At 51.2% G+C, this 21,756-nt stretch overlaps 15 protein-coding genes across 15 annotated transcripts; 8 read left to right on the top strand and 7 right to left on the bottom strand.

Annotated features, from left to right (window-relative positions):
* Window positions 1–358: 358 nt before the first annotated feature.
* KL928_000089 (uncharacterized protein) lies at window positions 359–1,261 on the top strand (the record flags this gene model as incomplete). The annotated part of the gene is made up of 1 exon (XM_043206634.1): window positions 359–1,261. The coding sequence occupies one exon, from the start codon at window positions 359–361 to the stop codon at window positions 1,259–1,261; it is 903 nt and encodes a 300-aa protein (XP_043061984.1).
* A 4-nt stretch (window positions 1,262–1,265) lies between these two features.
* On the bottom strand, window positions 1,266–1,835 carry KL928_000090 (uncharacterized protein; the record flags this gene model as incomplete). The annotated part of the gene is made up of 1 exon (XM_043206646.1): window positions 1,266–1,835. The coding sequence occupies one exon, from the start codon at window positions 1,833–1,835 to the stop codon at window positions 1,266–1,268; it is 570 nt and encodes a 189-aa protein (XP_043061985.1).
* A 136-nt stretch (window positions 1,836–1,971) lies between these two features.
* KL928_000091 (uncharacterized protein) lies at window positions 1,972–3,891 on the top strand (the record flags this gene model as incomplete). The annotated part of the gene is made up of 1 exon (XM_043206657.1): window positions 1,972–3,891. One exon carries the CDS (start codon window positions 1,972–1,974, stop codon window positions 3,889–3,891), a length of 1,920 nt encoding a protein of 639 aa, XP_043061986.1.
* A 45-nt stretch (window positions 3,892–3,936) lies between these two features.
* Window positions 3,937–5,769, bottom strand: KL928_000092 (uncharacterized protein; the record flags this gene model as incomplete). Its single annotated transcript, XM_043206668.1, has 1 exon — window positions 3,937–5,769. One exon carries the CDS (start codon window positions 5,767–5,769, stop codon window positions 3,937–3,939), a length of 1,833 nt encoding a protein of 610 aa, XP_043061987.1.
* Window positions 5,770–5,913: 144 nt separating this feature from the next.
* Window positions 5,914–7,080, top strand: KL928_000093 (uncharacterized protein; the record flags this gene model as incomplete). The annotated part of the gene is made up of 1 exon (XM_043206679.1): window positions 5,914–7,080. The coding sequence occupies one exon, from the start codon at window positions 5,914–5,916 to the stop codon at window positions 7,078–7,080; it is 1,167 nt and encodes a 388-aa protein (XP_043061988.1).
* A 769-nt stretch (window positions 7,081–7,849) lies between these two features.
* Window positions 7,850–8,416, top strand: KL928_000094 (uncharacterized protein; the record flags this gene model as incomplete). The annotated part of the gene is made up of 1 exon (XM_043206690.1): window positions 7,850–8,416. One exon carries the CDS (start codon window positions 7,850–7,852, stop codon window positions 8,414–8,416), a length of 567 nt encoding a protein of 188 aa, XP_043061989.1.
* Window positions 8,417–8,420: 4 nt separating this feature from the next.
* KL928_000095 (uncharacterized protein) lies at window positions 8,421–9,833 on the bottom strand (the record flags this gene model as incomplete). Its single annotated transcript, XM_043206701.1, has 1 exon — window positions 8,421–9,833. The coding sequence occupies one exon, from the start codon at window positions 9,831–9,833 to the stop codon at window positions 8,421–8,423; it is 1,413 nt and encodes a 470-aa protein (XP_043061990.1).
* Window positions 9,834–9,873: 40 nt separating this feature from the next.
* KL928_000096 (uncharacterized protein) lies at window positions 9,874–10,422 on the top strand (the record flags this gene model as incomplete). The annotated part of the gene is made up of 1 exon (XM_043206712.1): window positions 9,874–10,422. The coding sequence occupies one exon, from the start codon at window positions 9,874–9,876 to the stop codon at window positions 10,420–10,422; it is 549 nt and encodes a 182-aa protein (XP_043061991.1).
* Window positions 10,423–10,507: 85 nt separating this feature from the next.
* On the top strand, window positions 10,508–12,009 carry KL928_000097 (uncharacterized protein; the record flags this gene model as incomplete). Its single annotated transcript, XM_043206723.1, has 2 exons — window positions 10,508–11,256; window positions 11,520–12,009. 2 exons carry the CDS (start codon window positions 10,508–10,510, stop codon window positions 12,007–12,009), a joined length of 1,239 nt encoding a protein of 412 aa, XP_043061992.1.
* A 359-nt stretch (window positions 12,010–12,368) lies between these two features.
* KL928_000098 (uncharacterized protein) lies at window positions 12,369–15,443 on the bottom strand (the record flags this gene model as incomplete). The annotated part of the gene is made up of 1 exon (XM_043206734.1): window positions 12,369–15,443. One exon carries the CDS (start codon window positions 15,441–15,443, stop codon window positions 12,369–12,371), a length of 3,075 nt encoding a protein of 1,024 aa, XP_043061993.1.
* A 250-nt stretch (window positions 15,444–15,693) lies between these two features.
* KL928_000099 (uncharacterized protein) lies at window positions 15,694–16,785 on the bottom strand (the record flags this gene model as incomplete). The annotated part of the gene is made up of 1 exon (XM_043206745.1): window positions 15,694–16,785. One exon carries the CDS (start codon window positions 16,783–16,785, stop codon window positions 15,694–15,696), a length of 1,092 nt encoding a protein of 363 aa, XP_043061994.1.
* A 62-nt stretch (window positions 16,786–16,847) lies between these two features.
* KL928_000100 (uncharacterized protein) lies at window positions 16,848–18,122 on the bottom strand (the record flags this gene model as incomplete). The annotated part of the gene is made up of 1 exon (XM_043201317.1): window positions 16,848–18,122. The coding sequence occupies one exon, from the start codon at window positions 18,120–18,122 to the stop codon at window positions 16,848–16,850; it is 1,275 nt and encodes a 424-aa protein (XP_043061995.1).
* A 99-nt stretch (window positions 18,123–18,221) lies between these two features.
* Window positions 18,222–19,006, top strand: KL928_000101 (uncharacterized protein; the record flags this gene model as incomplete). The annotated part of the gene is made up of 2 exons (XM_043201328.1): window positions 18,222–18,227; window positions 18,305–19,006. The coding sequence occupies 2 exons, from the start codon at window positions 18,222–18,224 to the stop codon at window positions 19,004–19,006; spliced, it is 708 nt and encodes a 235-aa protein (XP_043061996.1).
* Window positions 19,007–19,119: 113 nt separating this feature from the next.
* Window positions 19,120–19,612, bottom strand: KL928_000102 (uncharacterized protein; the record flags this gene model as incomplete). The annotated part of the gene is made up of 2 exons (XM_043201339.1): window positions 19,120–19,144; window positions 19,245–19,612. 2 exons carry the CDS (start codon window positions 19,610–19,612, stop codon window positions 19,120–19,122), a joined length of 393 nt encoding a protein of 130 aa, XP_043061997.1.
* A 938-nt stretch (window positions 19,613–20,550) lies between these two features.
* Window positions 20,551–21,732, top strand: KL928_000103 (uncharacterized protein; the record flags this gene model as incomplete). Its single annotated transcript, XM_043201350.1, has 1 exon — window positions 20,551–21,732. The coding sequence occupies one exon, from the start codon at window positions 20,551–20,553 to the stop codon at window positions 21,730–21,732; it is 1,182 nt and encodes a 393-aa protein (XP_043061998.1).
* Between the last annotated feature and the right edge of the window lie 24 nt (window positions 21,733–21,756).

Genomic DNA, 21,756 nt, shown 5'->3' on the forward strand with positions numbered 1-21,756 from the left:
GTAGTGCCACCCCATGGTAGCCGACGTGTTGCTGAGTGGCTCGTCAATGGCTCGAACGAGGCTAAATTGCACCCCTTTACAGGTATGTGGGGAGCGAGACGACGATAGGCTATTTCTCTTGAAAAAAAATTAGTGCTGAGCGAGCCTGCGCCGGTAAGGTCCGTTTCGGCTGTTCCAGATTCCGCCCAGATTTCATTGGCCCTGTGCAGATCCGGCAAAATGGGTTGCGCAGAGTGGTGGCTACCCCAGCTAAAGCTGCTTCCTGGGATTAATTTCCAATCGACGCGACGCCGGCGTCGAAACAATTCTGCTACACAGGTGAAAATATTTAAATCCCCAGAACGACCCTCTCTACGGTATGTCATGGCTGGGGTTTAAAAAAGCCGTCAATCGTGCCGGAGCACATGTCATATTGCGCACAAACAAGGGCGAGCCTTCTGTGGACCCCGAGTTCGACGCCCAGGAGGCCAATTTCCGCAAACTCGAGACCTACACCAACGAGCTGGACCAGGAATTGGGCCGTTTCGTGAGCAACTTCGAGAATCTGCTCGAGACGCAGATCAATATGGCCAAGACCTTGGACTCGTTCTACGGCGACTACAGTTTTGAGCTCAAGGCCGATAAGCGACCGGAAGCTGCGGGAGCGGCAGACGAGCACAAGGTGAACCTCAGAGACGGTATTTCGCTGGATTATCTGCAGATGGTGGAGGATATCAAGGATAATATCTTGCCAGAAATTCTGGAACCAATGAGCATCACAGTCGTGGAGCCGATCAACGAGCTGAAGAAGTACAACGACGAGATCAACAAGCTGATCAAGAAGCGCGCACGCAAGAAGGTGGACTACGACGTTTCACGGTTCAAGTTCTCGAAACTGCAGAACGAGTACGAATCAATCGAGCGACAGGTGACCGAACAGCACCACACGGAGAAAACAGACCAGTTGCAGAAGAGCCTGGAGAAGCTGCAGAAATTCAAGGTTGAGTACGACGAGGCAGAAACTATCTACATGGACATCAACACACGGCTCAAGAACGAGATCGAGCAGTTCATAGCGCTCCGGCTGTCACTGGTGGACCCTACGTTCGAGAGTTTCATCAAGATCCAGCTCAAGCTGTATAGCGACATATACGCCAGGCTGGAGCAAAAACAGCAGCAGCTGGACGCCATGACTGTTCAGGAGCACGAGGAGGAGAAGATCGACGCAAGACTCGAAGAAATACTGTCCCGAATGAGAGCTCTAGATATTAAGAATTTATGAATGCTTAGATGGGCTCAGCGAAAATGAACTCCTTCAGCTCAGAGTACGCCTTGTCGAGGTCGTCGTTGACAATGATCTTGTCGTGTCCACCTGCCCTGGCGTACTCCATCTCCGCAGATGCAGCAGCGAGCCGTTTGGCAAGAGACTCAGGCGTCTCTGTCCCACGGGTCTCGAGCCTCTTCTTGAGCTCCTCGATGGATGGGGGAGAGATGAAGAGGAACCTGGCACCCAGGTTGGTCTTCTTGACGCTCTTGACACCCTGCATATCAATGTCCAAGATACACGTTCTCTTCATCACGTCGGCCACGTCTTGCACAGCTTTCACAGAGGTGCCGTAGTAGTTGCCAGAGAACTGGGCCCACTCGATGAACTTGTTTTCTTCGATCATCTTCCTGAAGTCTTCTACCGTGGTGAAGTGGTAATCGACACCATCTTTTTCACCAGGTCTAGGTTTTCTCGTGGTGTTGGACACGGAAAATCCAAACTTATCCGGGAACTCAGCAAACAGCTTTTTCAGCAAGGTGGATTTACCTGTTCCAGAGGGGCCACTGATGACAATAGGCCGCCCAACCATGATGCTTATGAAATTATTGAACTTGTTTTATATTAACAGCTAATAGATTTTTTTTTTTTTTGTTTATGCTAATACCTATATCGTTTCGCGCATTTCATTCAGCTTTTTTCTTTCTTTATTCGCTGTTCTTTGAAATATGGCCTCTGCAGTTATCAATGGTGGCCTTTTTTTGGCCAAAAGAGGCGTTTTTGGCCCAGCAGCGGAATCGTTGGCCAAACAGGTAGATCCAGCGGACCCAATAGACGAAGAGCCCATAAGTGATAGCCCCGATACAGGGCTCCCTGATGACGACAACTTAGATGAGACAAATCCCATGGCAGAGGAGATCTTTTCCTCCTGGGCCTTGTTCATTGTGCTGTTTCTGCTCTGTTCTGCACTATGGTCGTCATATTATCTCCAGCAAAAACGGATCAAGGCCATTCATGAAACCGTTCTCTCCATTTTTTACGGCATGGTGGTTGGTCTTATCATCAGAATCAGTCCGGGCCATTACATCCAGGACGCGGTGAAATTCAACTCGAGCTACTTCTTCAACATCCTGCTCCCGCCCATCATTCTCAACTCCGGATACGAGTTGCACCAGGCGAACTTCTTCCGAAATATAGGGTCCATCCTCACTTTTGCGATCCCTGGAACATTTATGAGTGCGATGGTCTTGGGTATCATTTTGTACATCTACACGAAACTGGGCATTGAGAGCATCAGCATGTCATTTGTGGACGCCCTAGCTGTCGGTGCAACGCTTTCTGCCACGGACCCTGTCACCATTCTGTCGATTTTCAACTCCTATAAAGTGGATCCAAAGCTATACACAATTATTTTCGGAGAGTCGCTGCTGAACGACGCTATCTGTATCGTTATGTTCGAGACATGTGAGAAATTCCACGGTACCAGCGCAGAGTTCTCCAGCTTCTTCGAAGGTATTGGAATGTTCTTGATGACATTCACCATCAGCACCATTATTGGTCTTGTTGTGGGGATTCTCGTGGCCCTCGTGCTCAAACACTCCCACATCAGACGGTATCCGCAGATAGAAACGTGTCTGGTGCTGCTGTTTGCGTACGAGTCCTACTTCTTTTCGAACGGGTGCCACATGTCAGGAATTGTCTCGTTGCTCTTCTGCGGCATCACAATGAAACACTACGCCTACTACAACATGTCGAGACGCACGCAGATTGCAACCAAGTACATCTTCCAGCTGCTGGCCCAGCTCTCGGAGAACTTCATCTTTATTTACCTTGGGCTGTCGCTGTTCACCGAGGTGGAGCTTGTGTTCAAGCCCGTGCTCATCATCGTCACGTTCATCTCAATCTGCGTGTCCAGATGGGCAGCAGTGTTCCCGCTGGGTCGCGCTATCAACTGGTTTGCACGCACGAAAGGAGCAAGACGCGGACTGTCGCCGGCAGTTGTACAGGATGAAATTCCATACAACTACCAGATGATGCAATTCTGGGCCGGTCTCCGTGGAGCCGTGGGAGTGGCTCTGGCCATGGGGCTACAGGGCGAGTCCAAGTCTGCGCTTTTGGCTACCGTGTTGGTCGTGGTTGTTCTGACGGTGATACTTTTCGGAGGAACCACCGCCGGTATGCTCGAGATGCTCAACATCAAAACAGGCTGCGTCGAAGAGAACACCAGCGACGACGAGTTCGACATAGAGGCGCCAAGAGTGCCTCCGCCAGCATCCACGTTCTACGGAAAGAACCCGAACGGAATGATCAGCAACAAGAATTTCGCTTCGTCAAGCGCCTCGCATTACACAGATAACGTCCCGCCACGGTCCAGAAACCCTTCTCAGGACGACCTGATGAGGGACACTGAGTTTGAAGACCACGCTCAGCTTCCAGCAAACACGCTAGCCAGCTTCCCTGGCCCAGGATCGATCTCTGGAAACGCCTCTCCGCCCCTGCAGGACCAGCCAAGCAGGTCTCAATCTGGCCTTCTGAGCAATTTTTTGAGCGTCGATGAACACGCCAGGTGGTTCACCAACTTTGACGAAAACGTGCTGAAACCGGTGCTGCTGGATAATCTGCCGGCAAAGCAAAACGACAAGAAATAATATTTCCAGCTTTTAATTAGACGGATATATATTCACGAAATAAATTTACCATTCCATTTTCTCGTCCAGCGCGGTGTCAGTGCACCATTTGGCAAACTTGAACACGTCAGGAGCCAGGATTAGATCGTTCAGCACAGAGTTGTACTGCACGACCAGCTTGAAAAAGTAGTCCAGAGTCAACTCGTTCAGCTCGCGGATACAACAGCCACCTGTATCTCTGGCTGGTGGGTCGGAAAGGAACTCTGCTGTGGCTTTGTATAGGCGAGTCAGAAGCGTCAACACCTCGGTCAACGTAGGAATAACAACGTTCTTGCGGTCCTCGTGTTTGGCGTGCAATAATACCTCTGATATCACAAGCACTGCATCGCCCACCATAACTTTATTGGGCACCCGTTTTGCAGCCTCACGCTCGATGTTGGGTAGGAAAACATCATTAAGAACTCCGAGATTAGACAAGACGCAGTCTAGTGCCTCGCGCGTGCTCTTGCTGCGAGACTCCTTTTCCAGTCTCACTAGCAGCTCTGGCTTTTTGACATTTTTTCCAAGACTGGTGATTCGGTCTCGTATTGTTTCCATGAACGATTTTGGCTTTGGCTTTGGTTTCTCCGCAGGCAAAAAAAGCGAGTCCACTTTCCTGTCCGACTTGTCCTCGTCTATGGGCGATCGGGAGGATCCTGAGTTTCCGAAAATGCTGTTTTTCTGGATTGGAGTCTGGAGCACCGGTGGAATACTCAAGTCTGCCGTCACAGCCATCGACACGCTGCGGATCACGATCGAGCATTGCTCAAGAATAGAGGTCCAATTTGTTGTGTTCTTGTAGAAGAATTTCCTCTCCTCTGCTGTCTGTGCCATGTACACAAGCTCTTGGAACGTTGTGAGTCTCACGAACGGGTGCTTGATGTCTTTGAGGCCGGTCAAAAGTATTTCCAGCTGATCTTCTGCGTGTGCGCTCAAAGGTTTCTTGACATTCAGGCATCCCACCATGGCGTAAGCGTTATAGATCTCGTTCAGAACCTCATACAGTAAGACTGTTGTGAATGTGAGCAGGAACAAGCCAAAGTATAGTGATACCGAAATGGAGACCCTGGGAAGATGGGTGTTGAGATTCAGCAGCCAAATAAACGGGAACAAGATGGTGTTAAACATGAACTTTCTAACCATGAGAAATAGTAGAGGTGTGGCGAAAGTCACTGCAATGCTGAAAATGCTAGTCTCCTTTAAAATCTCCAACAATGGCAGATTTTTGAGGTATTGTAAAGGCTCCACTCTGTAGACACCAACGTTGAACTTCAATTGGTTCTTTCCTTTTGTGAGGAAGAAGACTGTGTAAACTAGCGTACTGGTAAAGGCAAAGAACCAGAAATAAAGGAATTTATCATTGACAAAGGGCTTGATGGTTTTTGTAGGACTCTCAATGTAGTAGGACAGGCTGGCTGTCTGCGACCAGATGATCCCATATGTCAGCACATTGGAGATCAGAAATGAGGACATGAGAGTAGCAAACTCTGCTGAGAGCAGCGATCCGAAAATCTGCTGGAAAAGAGTCGAATAGGTAGTAGTCTCAACTTCCAGAGTAAGGTCTCTGGCGAACCTTAACAGCATGAATGAGCACCAGAAGAGGCACACTTTCACAGGGAAAAATAGCGGGCTGATTTTAAAGGGCAAGCTGACCAGAATTGTGTATATGAATGCGAGCACCAATGCCAATCGTGAGTAAAACTTCATTCTCATGTGGAACACCTTTGCCAGGATCTTGGAGTAGCTGTTTTGTTTTTTTAATGCATCTTGACTGGTTGTTTGTTTCTGCAACGGCAGTCGTTTACTGGAAAGAGACCCCAATCGACCTGCAAGTCGATCTCGAGTATAAACTGTAGACATGAGTAAACAATAAAAAAAACCACCTTTAATTTTTTCGTCCCTAGGGAGCGAGGTCGATCGTCTGACACGACGCGTTTTGTGGACAAAATAAATGCAAATATCAACTTGAACTCCTTTTTTCGTTTTTTTCTCTTGTCTCTCTAGATGTCTGGTCAAATATCGCGTGGCTTGCCCAAGAAGCAAGAGAGTGAGAGCGCGCCTGTGACTATTCCATACACCCCTGAAGAGCTGGAGCGTCTTAAGACTGCACTAGATCGTAAGCTGGGACCAGAATTCATCAGCATTAGAAGCGGACCCGGACAGAGCAAAGTGAACTATCTGGAAGGATGGAAAGCCATTAATCTGGCCAACGAGATTTTCGGCCCTACAGGATGGAGGTCTGAGCTTCGTTCGTTCCAAGTCGACTACATTGACGAGCGTAATGGACGTGTTAGTCTGGGACTATCGTCCATCGTTCGTGTTATTCTGAGAGACGGGACGTACCACGAGGACATTGGATACGGATCGATAGATAATTGCAACAGCAAGAGCGCGGCATTTGACAAATGCAAGAAAGAGGCTGCAACAGACGGAATGAAGAGAGCGTTGAGGCAGTTCGGTAACTCGCTTGGCAACTGTCTGTACGATAAAGACTACCTGAAGCGAATCTGCAAGGTCAAGCCAATCCCACTGACTTTCGACGAGGACGAGCTAATGCGTCACGAAGAAAAGCCAAAAGCTATGTCGCTGAAAGAGCCGGAACGAAAGCCCATGGTGGCAGTCAAGCCGCAATCGCACTCAATGCCAGCATTGAAAACGAGCGATCCGGCAGAAGACCACGACAACTCCTTCAACGATTTCATGAGCGACGACTGGCCAGACGAGCTGGTCAAGACAAAGCGGGACGCATTGCCTGACTCGGAGCCCGAGTTCGACGACGACGACGATTTCGAGCCCCGTTCATTGCAGCCACCAGCTCCTCGCGGACGCGAGCTCAAGACGGGCAAGTCGCAGGAACTACTACGCGAAGCGGACTCCAGCAAGAGCAGCACTTCTGTCGCGCGCAAACTGGATCTGAGCTCACCATCTGCCACGCCTGGAGGGATTCCCGACAAGGTGGTGTTTGTGAGTGCCAAAGCAGCAGACAGGGTGAAACGCGATCCCTCGTTACAAAATGGGTCCAAGTACGACGCTAGGAACACCCCCGACTCTTTGAAAAAATCAAGTTTTGTCAACCACAACAAGTCGACCCCGATCAAACGCAGTTTGGTTCTTGATGAAAAGGAGAATACTGTGCCTTCGTCTGTAAAGCGAGGAAATTGGGGTAAATAGTGGTTTATTCAGCGTCTCGATCACATAAATATCAAATTCGTGCAAAAATGATTCAGACCAGCTAACATGTTGCACTCGGCCTTTGGAAAAATGTCTACATGCCTCAGAGTACCAAAAGAATTACCTGATCAGCACAGAAATTAGACGACCAGAGCATATATATCATTTAGAACTCGTGTCAGTGGAGGCCAAACTGTCAAGATACTGAAGTCACCGTCGACCGATTTTCTATTGATCCCATAGCTACGCTTGAATCAACATTGGCACTTTGCGGTTTGTGCACTACATCCCAAATGAATACTATTGCCAATCAATAAGATTGTGAGGTGCACTGTAATGGTATTCAGACAAGCACTAATGAGTGTTTGTATTGTTGGTCATGCAAAATAGCCACGTCTCTATGTTGCATTTGCACTGGGTTGGGGTCTGTCGTAGGCTGGGATGCTGTCATGATGCATCGTGACACAAACCCGGACCTCAATGCTCCCAGAATTGAAAATCGCTATCCTACCAATCGGACCAGCTTCAAATGGCCAGAAATAGGTATAGTAGTAGTGGTAAATGTCACTCGAGAGCCTGAAGCGAGCAAGCGGGTGTCTTCAAGTGGGAGTAGGAGCTATTGTGGTCATATGCGCCCTCTTTCCAACTCAATTACGCGATCCCTTTCTCCACATAAGCTAAGATGGACAACCGTGACACTGTAAAATCCATTATGTAATATTAGGGCCGGGGTGTTTTTAAATTATTATTATTATATGCCCATCTGATCATGTTTGATTCCTTCAAGCTCCATTATTCGCGGGTGCCCTCGTTTCAGCAGATACAGGGCAATTCCTCAACACCAAGTAGAATATTTCTACAGATTGTGATTTTGCAAGTGTTCTACTATTTAACGGCAATCATCCTGTTCTTTGCCACGGCGCAGCTTCTAGGTTTGCCGTTTTCTTTCAAGTGGTGTTTCTCTTGGCAGTGGGTGTCATTGGAGAACACTTTGGGGCTCACTTTGGCGGCATTATGGCTCTTTGACTCCTTGCTGAGCGTCTTTTTTATCACCATAATCATTGGACGATCGAAACTAGCGTGGGACTACGCTCTTACGGTCCATGTGGTGAATCTGGCCCTAGTGTGGCTCAACTCAGGATTTCCAACCAGTTTATACTGGTGGCTGCTGCAGATCTGCAGCTGTGCGATCATGATTACACTGGGCACCTGGACGACTCGCTGGAAAGAGCTACGAGAAACGTTTTTTGACGGAATAGCCGACACAGAGCTCGGTCAAATGCATGAGAGCGCTTCGACGATATCCGCGGCAACTACGACGGCCGAAAGAAAATAGACGTCTATTCATGGTATCTGAACTGTGTCAACAAGAGCGTTCTAGTTGGCAATTGCTGGACAGGAGATGGCACTAATAATGTTAGCTTCCCTTTTTCGTCGTTACAATTTTGGACGTAGCAGAATCCCAACGAGCTGCTGTCCAGGAATGGCTTGATCAAATTTTCGTCGTCATCGTCTGAATTCAGGTATCTCAGAGTGTCGATCTGGGAGTCGTCCACTAAAGACAGGATGGAATTATTCAAGGTATCGGAGCCAGGAGTCTTGACGCGTTCGGCCAGTTGCTTGTAATTGACACTTTCACGAGGCGCCTCATCATCATCAGCAAGATCGCCGCTCAAAAACGAGAGATTCACGTTTTCCGTTTCCTTAGGTCGCACAAAAATGAAGTCTTTCAAGTTCACCGTGATGCTGTACGGACTCAGCTGGAGCCTGTCGATGCCGTAGAAATACTCTTTGATTGACCGTTGTTGCAGTTCTCGCTCATACTTGTCGTCCTTGTCGACGCATCCGCTGGACTTGTTGAGCTTCAACAACGTGACTGCTGGGTTCTGCATTTTTTTCTTCAAGTCGACCAGCAGTCTTTCGCTTCCAACTATTAAAAGCACATTAATATTAAATGATGAAACAATTTCCTCGATGATGTCGTACTCTTTGATTGTGAAGGCGGGCGTGTCGACGATCACGCCTGATTTTTTCACCTTAATGTCGTTGTCGAGACGTTTGCGCACCGACTTCCCCAGCTGCTGGATTAAATACCTGTATAATTTAACGTTATCTGAAAACTTCTCCAGTCCAAAAGTCTTGGCCAACGGTTGTTTCTGGTGGTAGAAAGAGGGACCCGTGGTAACACTTTCGCCCAGAGCGACGTTCTCCAAGTTAAAGAGATCAGAAATTGCGGTGGCGCTCAAATTACCAGGAATCACGAACTGAAAGTCCCTTGGATTCAGGTTGACCAGCATTGGTTGATGGTCCTGCTTTTCGGCGTACGAGGCTAATGTGCGGCAGAGAGCCGTTTTGCCCGAGTCCTTCCCTCCAATGACAAGAACGCGCGGACCTTCCACAACTCTCTGTTTTTCCAGACCCAAATGCAGTGTCAGGTACTGTCCAACACAGCTCTCCTCACTGACGTACTCGGACAACGGCTGGCAGTTCCAGAACTGCAATTTACAGCCAGAAAACGAGAACACACAGAGTTTCACTGAACCCTGGAACGCGTACTCTATATTGGGTGACAGCTCGGTTCCAAAGATCTCTGCTGTTCCGTCGACAAGTTTCAGCTTGAGCTTGTCTTTGGCGGCGACTTCGAACCGCCATTCCTGGAACGGGGGCACTTCTACAACATTAACGTTCTCGGACGACTCTGGTTTAGTTTTGTTGAGAATCGACTGCAGAATAGAGGGGTCGAAGGTAGCCATGGCAGGAAAAATAAACCTGAAAAAAATATTTTTGGCTTATATGTCTGTATCGTCACGAAGAAAGGCTCTCAAGGAGTTTTACCGATTGCAGGAGCAAACGCAGCAGCAGCTGGAGAATGCACATTTGAACCACGAGGAAACAGCCGAGGAGCCAGAGATCACTTTAGAGAATGTGGACGAATTCATCAAAAACAGCGACTTCAAGAAGCTCCTTGAGACAGAAAACAAAATCACCGAGGAGCTGAACTCGAACCAGGCGGAGATCAAGTCGATCATCTACAACAACTACTACGAGCTGATCAAAATCAACGATGTGCTAATGGACCTCAAGTCCTGGAACAACGAAGACGACGGCGTGGTGGAGAACCTACAAAAGATCCGCAGCAAAGTCCAATCGCTCAGGGCCCAGGACTTCCACCTGCTGCCCGAGCCGGTGGAGGTGAAGGGAGAGAAAATAAGCAAGAGCATCAACAAACTGTTGCTGGACAACAAGATCGACAAGAAGACGGTGGACGCCATCGACGAGTCGCTGCCGGAGCTGAGCGGCGAGAGCCTGCTGCTGCAAATGAACGAGCTAAAGAACAAGTAGTTTACGTAAGATGATTAAGTGCGCTAAAGTCTTGTAGCTTAATCTGCCTATGGCTGTGTAAATTTCTTACATTTATATTTTTGTTATGGACAGACGACTGAGCAGGGCCAATTGGTCCACCAAGAACGCGAAAAAGACGTTCACGCCGGCGCAGATCTCTGCTCCGATCATAGAAAAGGCTTCTGCCGCGCCCTCCGCGCCCGCGCAGAAACAGTCGCCGAAACTGAAACGGCCGCACAAGATCGACAATAGCGGTGTCAACAGGCGGTTTTCGGTGAAGCTGAACCCGCAGGAGGCACAGGCGGCCCAGAAGTTTGCGCTGTCGCAGTTTCCCCTGCTGCCTGAAGGAGCTGAGGCCGCCGTGAGCGAGGCTCGCCAGCAAACTGCAATGGACTCGAGTGCGCTATTGACAGATCTGTCCGCCGAGTCGTTCGACGCTGTGCCGTATGTGCAGGGGTATCTCAAAGACGCGAACGCCACAAAGATCGACCAGTTTGCGCGCGACCTGAGCGACCTTTCGTCGTCCAACGACGGCGACGTCAAGCATACCATCACACAGTCATTTAACCAGGTGCTCACTGTTTCTCGCACCATGATCGAGGCAGAGGGTGTGCTGGAGGAGCTGAAGGGTCCTGCGATGAAATTGAACGAGATTTTGAGCTTGCAGGCCGAGGAAGCTCAGGAGAAAATGGAAAATGGCAGCAACAAGGACAACAGACGTAGTGTGCTATTGCTGGAGAAGAAGTGGGCCTCGAACCTCAATTCGCTGTTCAAGGAGGTGGAAGGTGCGCAGAAATTTGTTTCTGCAGTCCCAGGCCGCCACGTCGTGGCAGAGTCCAGACGCTGGGGCGAGCTCAACGCCATCACCTGCAAGCCGATTCGGCCGGCACATCTGATCATTTTGAACGACCACGTGCTGGTGGCCACGCGCAAGCGCACGGGAGACAGAAAAAAGACGGTGGCCACCCAATGCTGGCCCCTGAGAGACCTCGCGATCTCCAAGGCTGCCAACGCGGGAGAGCACACTCTGTCGCTGAAGATCAACGGCATGGTATTTCTTTTCCAGACCGACAGTCTGAACGAGTACAATAAAATAGTGTCGCATCTGCGCGCTGCGAAGGACGAGCTTGCCAGCACGATGGAGCTGGAAAAGGCCAAACAGAAGGATCTGACAGAGAGCGTGAGCAGGCTCTCTGTGACGCACGAGAGATTAAGCAAGAACTCCGACTACCTGCACGATCTGACGACAAAGCTGAACCACCGCAGGTCGCGGTCGTTGGACCTGAACGACAAGAACTCGACGCAGAACTTGAACACTGTAGACGAAGGGCTGATGAACATAGAGCTATACATTGGACACCACAAATACGTGGAGGCCGTTGGTTTCCTGACCCGTGTGAGCGACCAGATCGACCGGCTGCAGAACCAGAGTCCCGACGAGCAGTTTGCGTTGCTCCTCAAGCTGAAGAAGCTCAAATGGGAGAACCTCAAGGAGAAGCTGGTGAAGCTGCTGTCCTGGGAGATCAGCAACCCGCTGAGCTCGAGCAGAGAGATCACGGAGACGGTGGACCTGTTCCAGATGATTGACATGGAGGAAAAGGCGCGAGATCTGGTGCTGGAGTCGAAGAGCAAGCAGCTGGACAAGCTGGTGAGCCAGCTCAAGTTTGAAGGCGACGTGAAAAAATACATACTGCAGATGTCGCTGATCTACTTCACCTTCATCAAAAACACGTATTTGCTGTACGAGCAATGTTTCCGCGAGACGGGGCAGAAGGTGATCTTTGTTGGGTGGATGAACGAGAAAATCGCCGCGTACAACAAGCTGTTCAGACGGCAGCTGATAGACTACAGCGAGCAGTCGGAGCTCTACCGGAATTGCGTGAAGATCAGTCAGCTCCAGTCGATCAGCCTGCGCAAAATAGGCATCAACGTGGACCATTTATTGGTTACTTAAAGCCAGACAGCCAGGGATGCTGTAGAATGTCGTTCATCGAGGGTCTTTGTGCGACGTCCTTAACCATGATCATGCGAATCAGGTCCACACACGATTCACTCACCTCGTGGAACGACGGGAACTTGAACCCGCCATCCATGATTTCGTCGACGTTGCAGAACGGGTTTTCTTTGAACACGAGGGTGTACAGGAGCACGCCCATCGCCCACACGTCCTGCGGCTTGCCTTCGTACGGCTGTCCATTGAGAACTTCCGGAGCAGCGTAGTCGATGGTGCCCACAAACACCCCGAACGGCCCGTTCTTGGAGTAAGCTGCCGACCCGTAGTCGATCAGCTTGACCACATAGTCCTTGTCGACAATGATGTTCTCGTCCTTGATGTCGCGGTGGACGACGCCGTGCGCGTGCAGATGCGCCATCGCGGAGCAGCACTGGAAAAAAATGTACTGGCATTCCAGCTCGGTCATGTCCGACTTGACCTCGATCAGGTCGAACAGGTCGACCGCGGCCGGGTCGCCGTGCTGCGGCGTCTCGACGTAGTAGCACCGGTCGTCCTCGAAGAAGTCGACGATCCGCATCAGGTTCGGGTGCGGGTCGCTGTTTATATAGTTCATGATCTGTATCTCTGATGGAATCGTGCCAAGGTTCCTGTCTCTGACCCACGTGTCGACCAGAATTCGCTCTTTGAAAATCGCCTTGATCACCAGCTTGTACGCGGGGTCGTCCTTGTGCTGTGCAAGCACCACCTTCCCGTACGCGCCCTGTCCGAGGTTCTTGATCACCGTGAAATCGGTGATTTTTTTCTCGCGACGAAGAAGCCCTATTTTCTGCGGGAAGTGCTTGCTCTGCTTTCTGATGCGTGCAATCTGCGCGTTTTCGCGTTCCAGCAGCGCGCGGCCAGTGCGGATGTTTTCCAGCCGGAATTCTCCCAGACTCTCGGCGATATCCTGGACCTCGTGGTCGTCCATGTCTGTCTCGGTGGTCTTCTGCGACCCGGTCGACCCAGACTTGCTGAGAGCCGACAGCGACGAGTCCGACGTCGCGTTCATCTTCTTCAGGCTGTTCATCCGCTCCAGCGGCTTGTTGGCGATCGTGTTCATGCTGCTGGACCGACTCAGCCCGTCTGAAGAGCTGCCGCACGAGTGCAGGTCGTTCTCCATCTGCTGGAACAGACTCAGCTGCGACGGCATCGACTCGTCCCCGTTGGCCTCGTCATCCTCGCTCTCCTCCTCGCTCGAGCACACACTGTTCGGCCGCGAAACAGACCGTCTCTTGCTAGTTGCACGCGAGTAGGTGATCCATAACATGCAGTTCTCGTACTCCATCACGCGCAGCTGGACGTCGACCTTGACGGTGGTGCCGTCTCTGTGGAGCCCATCGATGCCAATGGAGTTAAGAAAAAGCAGATCCTGCTCCTCCTCCGACGAAGCTCGCAAAATTGCGTCCTGTTTGCGGAAATAGTGCTCCGGCAGCACAAGGCCCTGCTGGTACATTATGTTTGGGTTTTCCTTGAGCGCGAGCTCAAAGAGCCCTGAAAACGACGGGATTATGATGTCGATGGACTTGCTCTTGATGTCAGACGTTCCAAAAAGGTTCTTGGCTATGGCGTGGTTGAACGATACCACCTTGAGCGTTCTGGACGAGATAACGAACGCTCCCGAAATGTACGGCAGCGAGTGCAAGTTCACACGCACAATGCCGTCTTCCAGAGGCTCCGAGGTCACCGCGCACGGAACAGCCTCGTTTTCCGGGAGTCGGAGGGTATAGTAGCGGGACCGGTTGATGGTGGCAGAATGGTGCATATGGGTGTCGAGTGTGGCGTTGGCGAGCTCGTGGCTCATGGTGGGCAGGATGCGGGACAGCGGAGCGCCCACGAGCTCCTTGTCGCTGCGGAACAGCGAAGCGTGTGTGTCTGCGGACGACTTGATGTAGTAGCCGTCGTTTCTGTATTCAACGATGAAGTCTAGGTGGTCGCACGGCACCTGCTCGAAAATGAGGATGATCAGGCCCTGTTTGCGCTTGGCCCACATAGACGTCCAGGCTATCGGCATGTTGTTGCGCCTAATGGCGATGATTTCGCCAGAGAAAACCAGCTCTTTGCCGTTGCACAGCCTATCGAGAACGAGGTCACGTGCGCGAGGCGCGATGAGGTCCATGACGCTGAGCGACGCGAGCGACGCCTTGGAGATCCCGAACATGAGACAGGCAAAGTCGTTCGCGTTCTTGAGGTTCCAGGGCGACTCTGCCTCGCACGTGAAGTAGGCCTTGGGCGATGCTGACTTCCCGCCAGAGGCGAGATGGAACTGCCGGCTGCTGGAGCCGAGCTTGTTGCCCAGCGACACGAGTCCCAGAGCGGACGGGCTGGTCTGCGGCACCGGCAGGCCGCCCAGCAAGTACGAGTGGGCCGGGGTGTTGGAATTATCTGTGAATGGCGTTGCCAGGGCGTACAGCAGGTTCTTGCGTAACGATTCGCTTTTGGAGATGCCTTTGGGGTTGAGCGACAGTGTGTGTAGACCAACGACCTTCTCTAGCTTGTTCTGCGACGGGTTCTCTTTCATCTCCAGAATACTGATGATCTCCTTCAGATTCCTCCGCAGTTCTTCGTCTATGTTTGTAGGGGTGGACGCTGGGATTGAGTCCTGGGTTTCTGGCTCAGACGACGAGGCGGGCAGTGACTTGATTGAAGACTGCGACACCTGTCTCTCCATGCGAAACACGTTGTCCATGAGGGTCATGGTGGACGTTCTGCGCAGCGGCACTGTAGCCGGGCCTTTCCGGGAAAAGTAGTCGCTGTTCTCCATGGATATGTTCGAGAGCAGCTCTGGCCGGTCCAGGAGAACCTCAAGCGACCGCTTGAGCACGCTCAATTTCAGAGCCAGGGAGTTTGGGGCCAGAAGTGTGTATGAGTAGGACTGGGGGGATTCCGTGGCGAACCTGACAAAGTCGGAGGGCAGGTTTGGAGGCTCCATCTGGTCCGCCGCTGGCCCTGTAGAGCCGGCAAGAAGATTGCGGAACGCTTGGTGGCCAGACTCGGCTCTGGGATGACGATTGGGAGGCGTGTAAGGCATGAAGAAATATTGGCATAAAATTTGGCGGAAATATGGGTCGCCTGGCGTCGATCGTCGGATGCACAGCTACAGATAAAGAAAGCACAGATAAAGGCATACAGATAAAGGGGGCTCGCTGTGCATCTGCGTGCTGCTAGGCTGGCTGCTAGACGAGCAGCAGAAACAGTTAGCGCCCCTTTTTTGGCGGCGGCCGGTACTCCTCGCCTCTTAACACTCTAGCTATGGTTCAGCCTAAATCAGATATACTGCTTTATATAACGTTCTTGGCCGCGAGGATTTCCGCGATCAGAACACCGCTGCCGGCAGCCCCGATGATGGTGTTATGCGACAGAATGACCATCTTGACGTCTAGAACAGGGTCCTTTCTGATCCGGCCAACACTCACACCGTATCCGTTGTCTCTGTCTCTGTCGAGCCGTGGCTGTGGACGGTTCTCCTCCTCCAGCACATGGATGGCGTGTTCTGGCGCAGACGGACAGTTCAGGATGGTGGCCTCGCACTGGTAGTCTCTCAGGCACTGTTTGATGGCGTCGATGGATGGCGCGCCGTTCTTAAACTTGATAGAAACGCACTCTGTGTGGCCGTCGGAAACAGCGACTCTGTTGCACTGCGCAGAAACGCGGATCTCGTCGTCAGAGAGGTTCTTCACGCTGTTGCCGTCATCAGCGATCTCTCCAAGGATCTTCTTTGTCTCCCACTCGATCTTCTCCTCCTCGCCCGAAATGTACGGAACCAGGTTGTCCAGAATATCGATGCCAGGGAACCCTGGCGAGAAACCGGCGCCCGAGATGGCCTGCATGGTTGTGGTGGTGAGCAGCTCGATCGGACCAAACTTGTCGACCAGCGGTCTCAGCGGAGCCACCAGACCGGCAGTGGAGCAGTTGGAGATGCAAACAATGAAACCGGGTCTCTTCTGGCCGGCGGCAGTGGCATCCTTGACTCTCTTTTCGATGATCGCCAAGTGCTCGCTGTTGACTGTCGGCACAACAAGCGGCACGTCTTTTTCTCTGCGGTAGTTTTTGGCATTCGAGATGACAGCCAGGCCGGCCTCCTTGAACGCCTTTTCGATCGGACCGGCGTAGTCTGCGTCCAGACCGGAGAAAACAACGTCGCAGTCCTTGAAGGCCTCGACGGTGCACTCCGAGACGACGATCTCGCCAGCAGCGGCCGGCATCAGACTGGTTTGCTTCCAGTCGACAGCGTCCTTGTACTTTTTGCCTGCGGACCGCGACGAGGCTCCCAGAACGGCAAGTTCGAACTGGGGATGGTTGCTCAAGAGCTGAATAAACCGCTGCCCAACAGAACCTGTGGCGCCCAAAACTCCTGCTTTTCTAAGTCCCATAGTGTTAGATATCCAAGAGTGAGTAATAAATATTTTCAATGGGTTTTTTTTTTTTTTTTTCGTCAGCTGAAAATATCAAGGCTACCGTTTTGCAGAGAGACGATCGAGTCGCCAACGAAAATAAACCGATCTCCGCCGCTCGACAGCGGCATATGGTCAACCTCTCGTAGCGGCCATGCGTTGAAGATGGAGTATACCTTGATATTCTTGTTTTTGTCCGTGTAGACCGCAAAAAACCGCTGGCTGTGGTGCACGTAGAAGTTCTCTTGCGTTGAGAAGCTGTGCTCGTACTCCTTGTACTCAACTAGCGGAAACAGCTGTCGTGGGTCGTCGTCGACCGCGAACAATACGAGCTTGTTTGCCAGACCGCTCACTAGCAAATACAGTCGATTGTCAACGTGCAAAAACTGCACCTTGCGGATATTGGCTCCGTACGCATGGTGGATAATCTCTTCTCTGTCCCGATAAATCTCAAGAGTCCCGTTCATGTACCCAATGGCTACCATCAGCTGGTCTTCGTACACGGTGATACCGATGCTGACGGGCAACGAGCTGATTTTCTTGTGCAACCAGCTCAAACGGCCGTGGCCCTGTAGTTTCCGCTCAAATCCCACAATCCCGGTCTCGGAATCCATCCACTTCATACACGCAACGTTTCTCGCGTCCTGGACGTGCCGAAGGTTTTCAAAGGTATCGCCAAACTCGACTTCCTTGATTCCGCCTTGATTAAAAACTCGGATTCTGATGGGGTCTCCGTCAATCACGTTAACGTTCCAGCCGAGCGCAATTGTGCTATAGTGACCCACGCTCTGGACCTCCAACATCGTCTCCTGCGGCTCCGGGACATTGCGTTTCGGAACCCAGAACGAGTTCTCGGCCAATTCTAGAGATTTCACCTTCACAGCCACCAGATAAAGCCGAGTGGCCACAAAAAGCGTCCCGCGACATTCGGCGGCCCACAAGAACTGCCCCAAGTCGACGGGAGGACGCGCTATTTGCCGGAACAGCAAGCACTGCATTTGGGTCTTGGTGTAGAGCGAGCGCGCCAGTTCAAGATCAAAGTCGCCACACTCAAACTCTCCCTTGCGCAGGTAGTCCAGCAGCTGCAGAAACTGGCCAGTTGAGAGACACTTGGGGCTCACGAGCAGATCGTACAATATTTCTGGCCGAAACGTCTTCACGTCGGCAAACTCCGGTTTTTTCTCGTCGCGGGTCTCTGGAGCCTCCTTTTCGAGGGCCGGTCGCCCCAGATCAACGGCAGGAGACGCCTTGGGCTGGCCCTGCTGCCTGAAATACCTTTTTTTTACCGGATCATAATAGTACCCAGGAATATTCATCAACTACGTAAAATAAAGCAAGGCTGTGCTCCTTTATATCACCAGCTGGAGTCCATGCTCATGGCGATCTCGTAGGCCAGCAGCGCCACCAGCAACGCCATGGTCGTGCCAAACAGCTTGGTGATCTCAAGCTTGGCAACGCTCAGACACACAATGATGACTCCGACCGGCAGTCTAGGCAGCAGTCTCCAGAACTTCGGCAGATAATGTCTGGAGCAATTGCGGCCCTCGCCGTCGGTTTCGTCGTCGATGGACTTGTCCAGGATGGCCAGGCCGTACAGACAAAACAGGGACACACACAGTGCGCCCGTGAAGTAGTACGAGAGGCCAATGTTCTCGATCTCGTCCTCGTAGCAGAGATCGGCAGCAGCGTCAGCACACAAAATCAGCGAGGAGATGAGCGGCATGTGCAGCAGAAACCAGACAAAGGCGGTGTTTCCGGACCGGCGGCAGGCGTGCACAGCGCGCTTGGAGCCGTCACCGTTGAAATAAAGCCACAGCAAGCAGTACGCGATCAGAAGCAGGATAATGGCGCGTCCTATCTTCTCGGTGACGCCGAGACCGAAGTTGCGCTCGGCCGTCGTGGCGACAATGTTGTACAGGAACTCGCCGATCGCGATAACGTAAAACGCGCCGAACCGCTCGACCTCGTGCTCGATGTTGATGGCCGTGCTATACTTCAGCTTGAGCAGCTTCTTGGTGTAAGGGTGGTACGAAAAGCACCAGGAGGCCAGTTCCAAAAACAGGGTCATGAAGCTGAGGCCGACCTTTGCACGCACGGGAACGAAGATGACGGGGATCCACAAGCAGCACGTGACGATAATCAGCGAGCCGTACAATATATTCTGGTGCCGGTGTTGGGGAACGTAGATTGCATAGACTAGCAAGCTGATGGCCAACGAGAGACGGCACAGAATGTAGGGAACCACCACAGTTGCGTTTGCCGCGTTGGACTCCAGCATATAGTTTGTGCCGTTGGTGTACACCAGCAGGAGCGCTAGAATCCAGAGGATGTAGATTTTCTGGAGCAGGTCCTCATTGAAGTAGTAGTTCATGAAATCCTTGATATCGGACCAGACCTGCCAAATTGGCGCAAAGAACAGAAAGTACTTGAGCAACGACAGGCCGGTGGGCTCTTGTGTAGCGGAAGAGGCCAGTTTGGCGACGATTCCCACGTAGAGCAGGTCCAAAAACAGCTCCACCTTGCCACTTTCGCCGCGCTCGGACCTCGTGCGGTAGAGCGTTCCGTTGTAGAAGAAATTGAGCGCATAAGGCTTATTAATAAACCAAGAGCGGACTCTTGGCTTCTTTATGTACTGCACTTTAACTGCGCCGTACTTCTGCACAAAGGCATCGAAATCCTCCTCGTCTTCGCTTTCCAGGTTCACATGGCGGTACGACAGGTCGTCTCGGAGTTCAGAATCAGATTGCGGTACACGTTCTGAGTCAGCCACCTGGGGCTCCGTGAAACTATTTGACTGTTTGGCCATAAAAAGAATTATGTAAGAAAGCCTAACGGTTAAAATTGCTCTGCAATTCTTTATAATAATAATAGAGACTCTGCGGCTCAGTGAATACGACTAAAATTAAACTTGCAGGGGCGCAAAAAAGGGTACTAGAATAGAGCACGCGGCAACCGTGGCTGGGAAGTTGAGGGGGGGTGCAGTGGGACGCACTAAATTCAAGCCTGTGTGATCTTCACCAGGTGTCCAAGAATTTGCTACTGGCACCTGCGCTGGTTTAGGGGTATCATAACTCTTTCCTGTTTGACCGGTGGGCAAAACAAGGTACAGACGCGCGGGCACAATCGGGGGAAAAAAAAACTGAGCCTATTTGTAGTGCGGTTAACTTTGCGAACGCACTGGAACCTGGCTCGATTTTTAAACGCGTGGCGGGAACATGAGCTAGACTGAAACGGGTACCTGGCAGCAGCACCTGAGGGGGTGAGCAACCTACATACCGACTGACTATAAGACAGTCAATAGAGCAGCAAAAACAATAATACTAAGCTGCCTTTAAAATAAGATCGACAACGCTCAAGTGCTTACTATGTACCACGTACAGCAAAATTTTTTCCGTTTGATCTTCCTTTTCGATCAGTTTTATACCGGTTTCAGCACCTCCTCACACCCTGATTGTTGAAATCTTACCGAGACAATACACTATTTTTAAAAGCCTAACAATATTACATAGAAAATCGCTGAGATGTTCTCCACCGCATTGTGCTGCAGTAGAGCGCATCCCAATTAAATATTCAAATCTCCTGTTTTATATATCCTCGCGATGCTTTTTATCGTTTTCCACTAAAATTTACCTCACTCTGGCCGTCCAACGTTCCTGTCGTGAACAAAATTCCAAAACCTTTCGCATAACCCTCACACTCTCATTTTTGCATGTGTCGGTAAACCCGACATTATAGCACTTCGTCATGCAATCGCAATCAAATTCTTCAAGTTCACCTGACAGGGATCCCGACGCACCAGAGCGTCCCCGTTTACCTTCATTTCAAGAGATTCAGGAACAACTACAATCAAGTACGCTCCTCCCGTCTCCTACTCTGCCTCCTCCACTCCCGCAGTCACAATTACCTTCCATTTCCATGCTCCTGCATCACACTAGAACGGCGCCACTGCCGCCTGTACCTTACACATCCTACCCTGTCTACAAAGCCGAGCCGGAGACTCCGCACCCGCCGCCTCCGTCTCCTCATGAGGACTCTTCCAAATCTGTGCCCGACAGCTCGAAGACGAAAAACAGAAGAACGCGCAAGGCATGTGACCTCTGCAACCAGAAACGGACCAAATGCTCGGGCGAAATGCCCCGTTGTTCCCAATGTATCAGAACAAACAGCGTTTGCACGTATCTTCGGGAAGAGAAAAAAAGAGGCAGAGCCAGCTCGAATTATCCAAAAATAATCATTCGACGGAAACCGACTAAAATTAAAGGTACGGAAACGAAACACGAGCAGGACATACTGCACCACCCGTCACCACACCAATCGCCACCCGCCCTTTCGCAGCCGTTTCGGTATCCAATTCTCAATCAGGTGGCCCACGTCATCTCTCAGCTCCAAATCTCGCATTTTCTTGCAGATGACCTAATTGAACTGTATTTTCAAACTCCGTTTCCAGTCATGATCCTCAATCCGAACCAAATCTTGACCTCGGATCCACAGAGAGTGCGGAAAGTCAACGAGGGGTTCATCTTATCTATGCTGCTCTGCGGAGCAGCACTTTTGCAACTCTCTCCATCGCCATCTATCTCTAAGGAGTCCTCGCTAGGACTCCTGGACATGCTGTTTTTCAGAACAAACGGTTTCCTACAGCGTTCGACAAAATTGGACCACGATGACATTATCTCATACATAAATCTTGTCAGAGCATACGCGATGGTTGGTGGCATTCATGAGGCCATTCAAGTGATCAACCAGGCCATCAGCCTCGCTTTGAAGCTGAAAATTAATATTGAGGACCCGTCGGAGTACCCGATATTGATGGAAGAGAAAAGAAGAGCCTGGTACTGTCTGGTCACCATGGAGGCAGAGCTCAAGCACGGCTCGCATCATCCTCTCCTCACCAGAAACATGTCTCACCCATTTTCCTCCGTATAGACGATGCGGCCTGTCCGGCATTCA

This window comes from Ogataea angusta (assembly GCF_019207475.1).
Source record: "Ogataea angusta isolate 61-244 chromosome Unknown 61-244_NODE_1_length_1302399_cov_90.877568, whole genome shotgun sequence".
NCBI lineage: Eukaryota > Fungi > Ascomycota > Pichiomycetes > Pichiales > Pichiaceae > Ogataea > Ogataea angusta.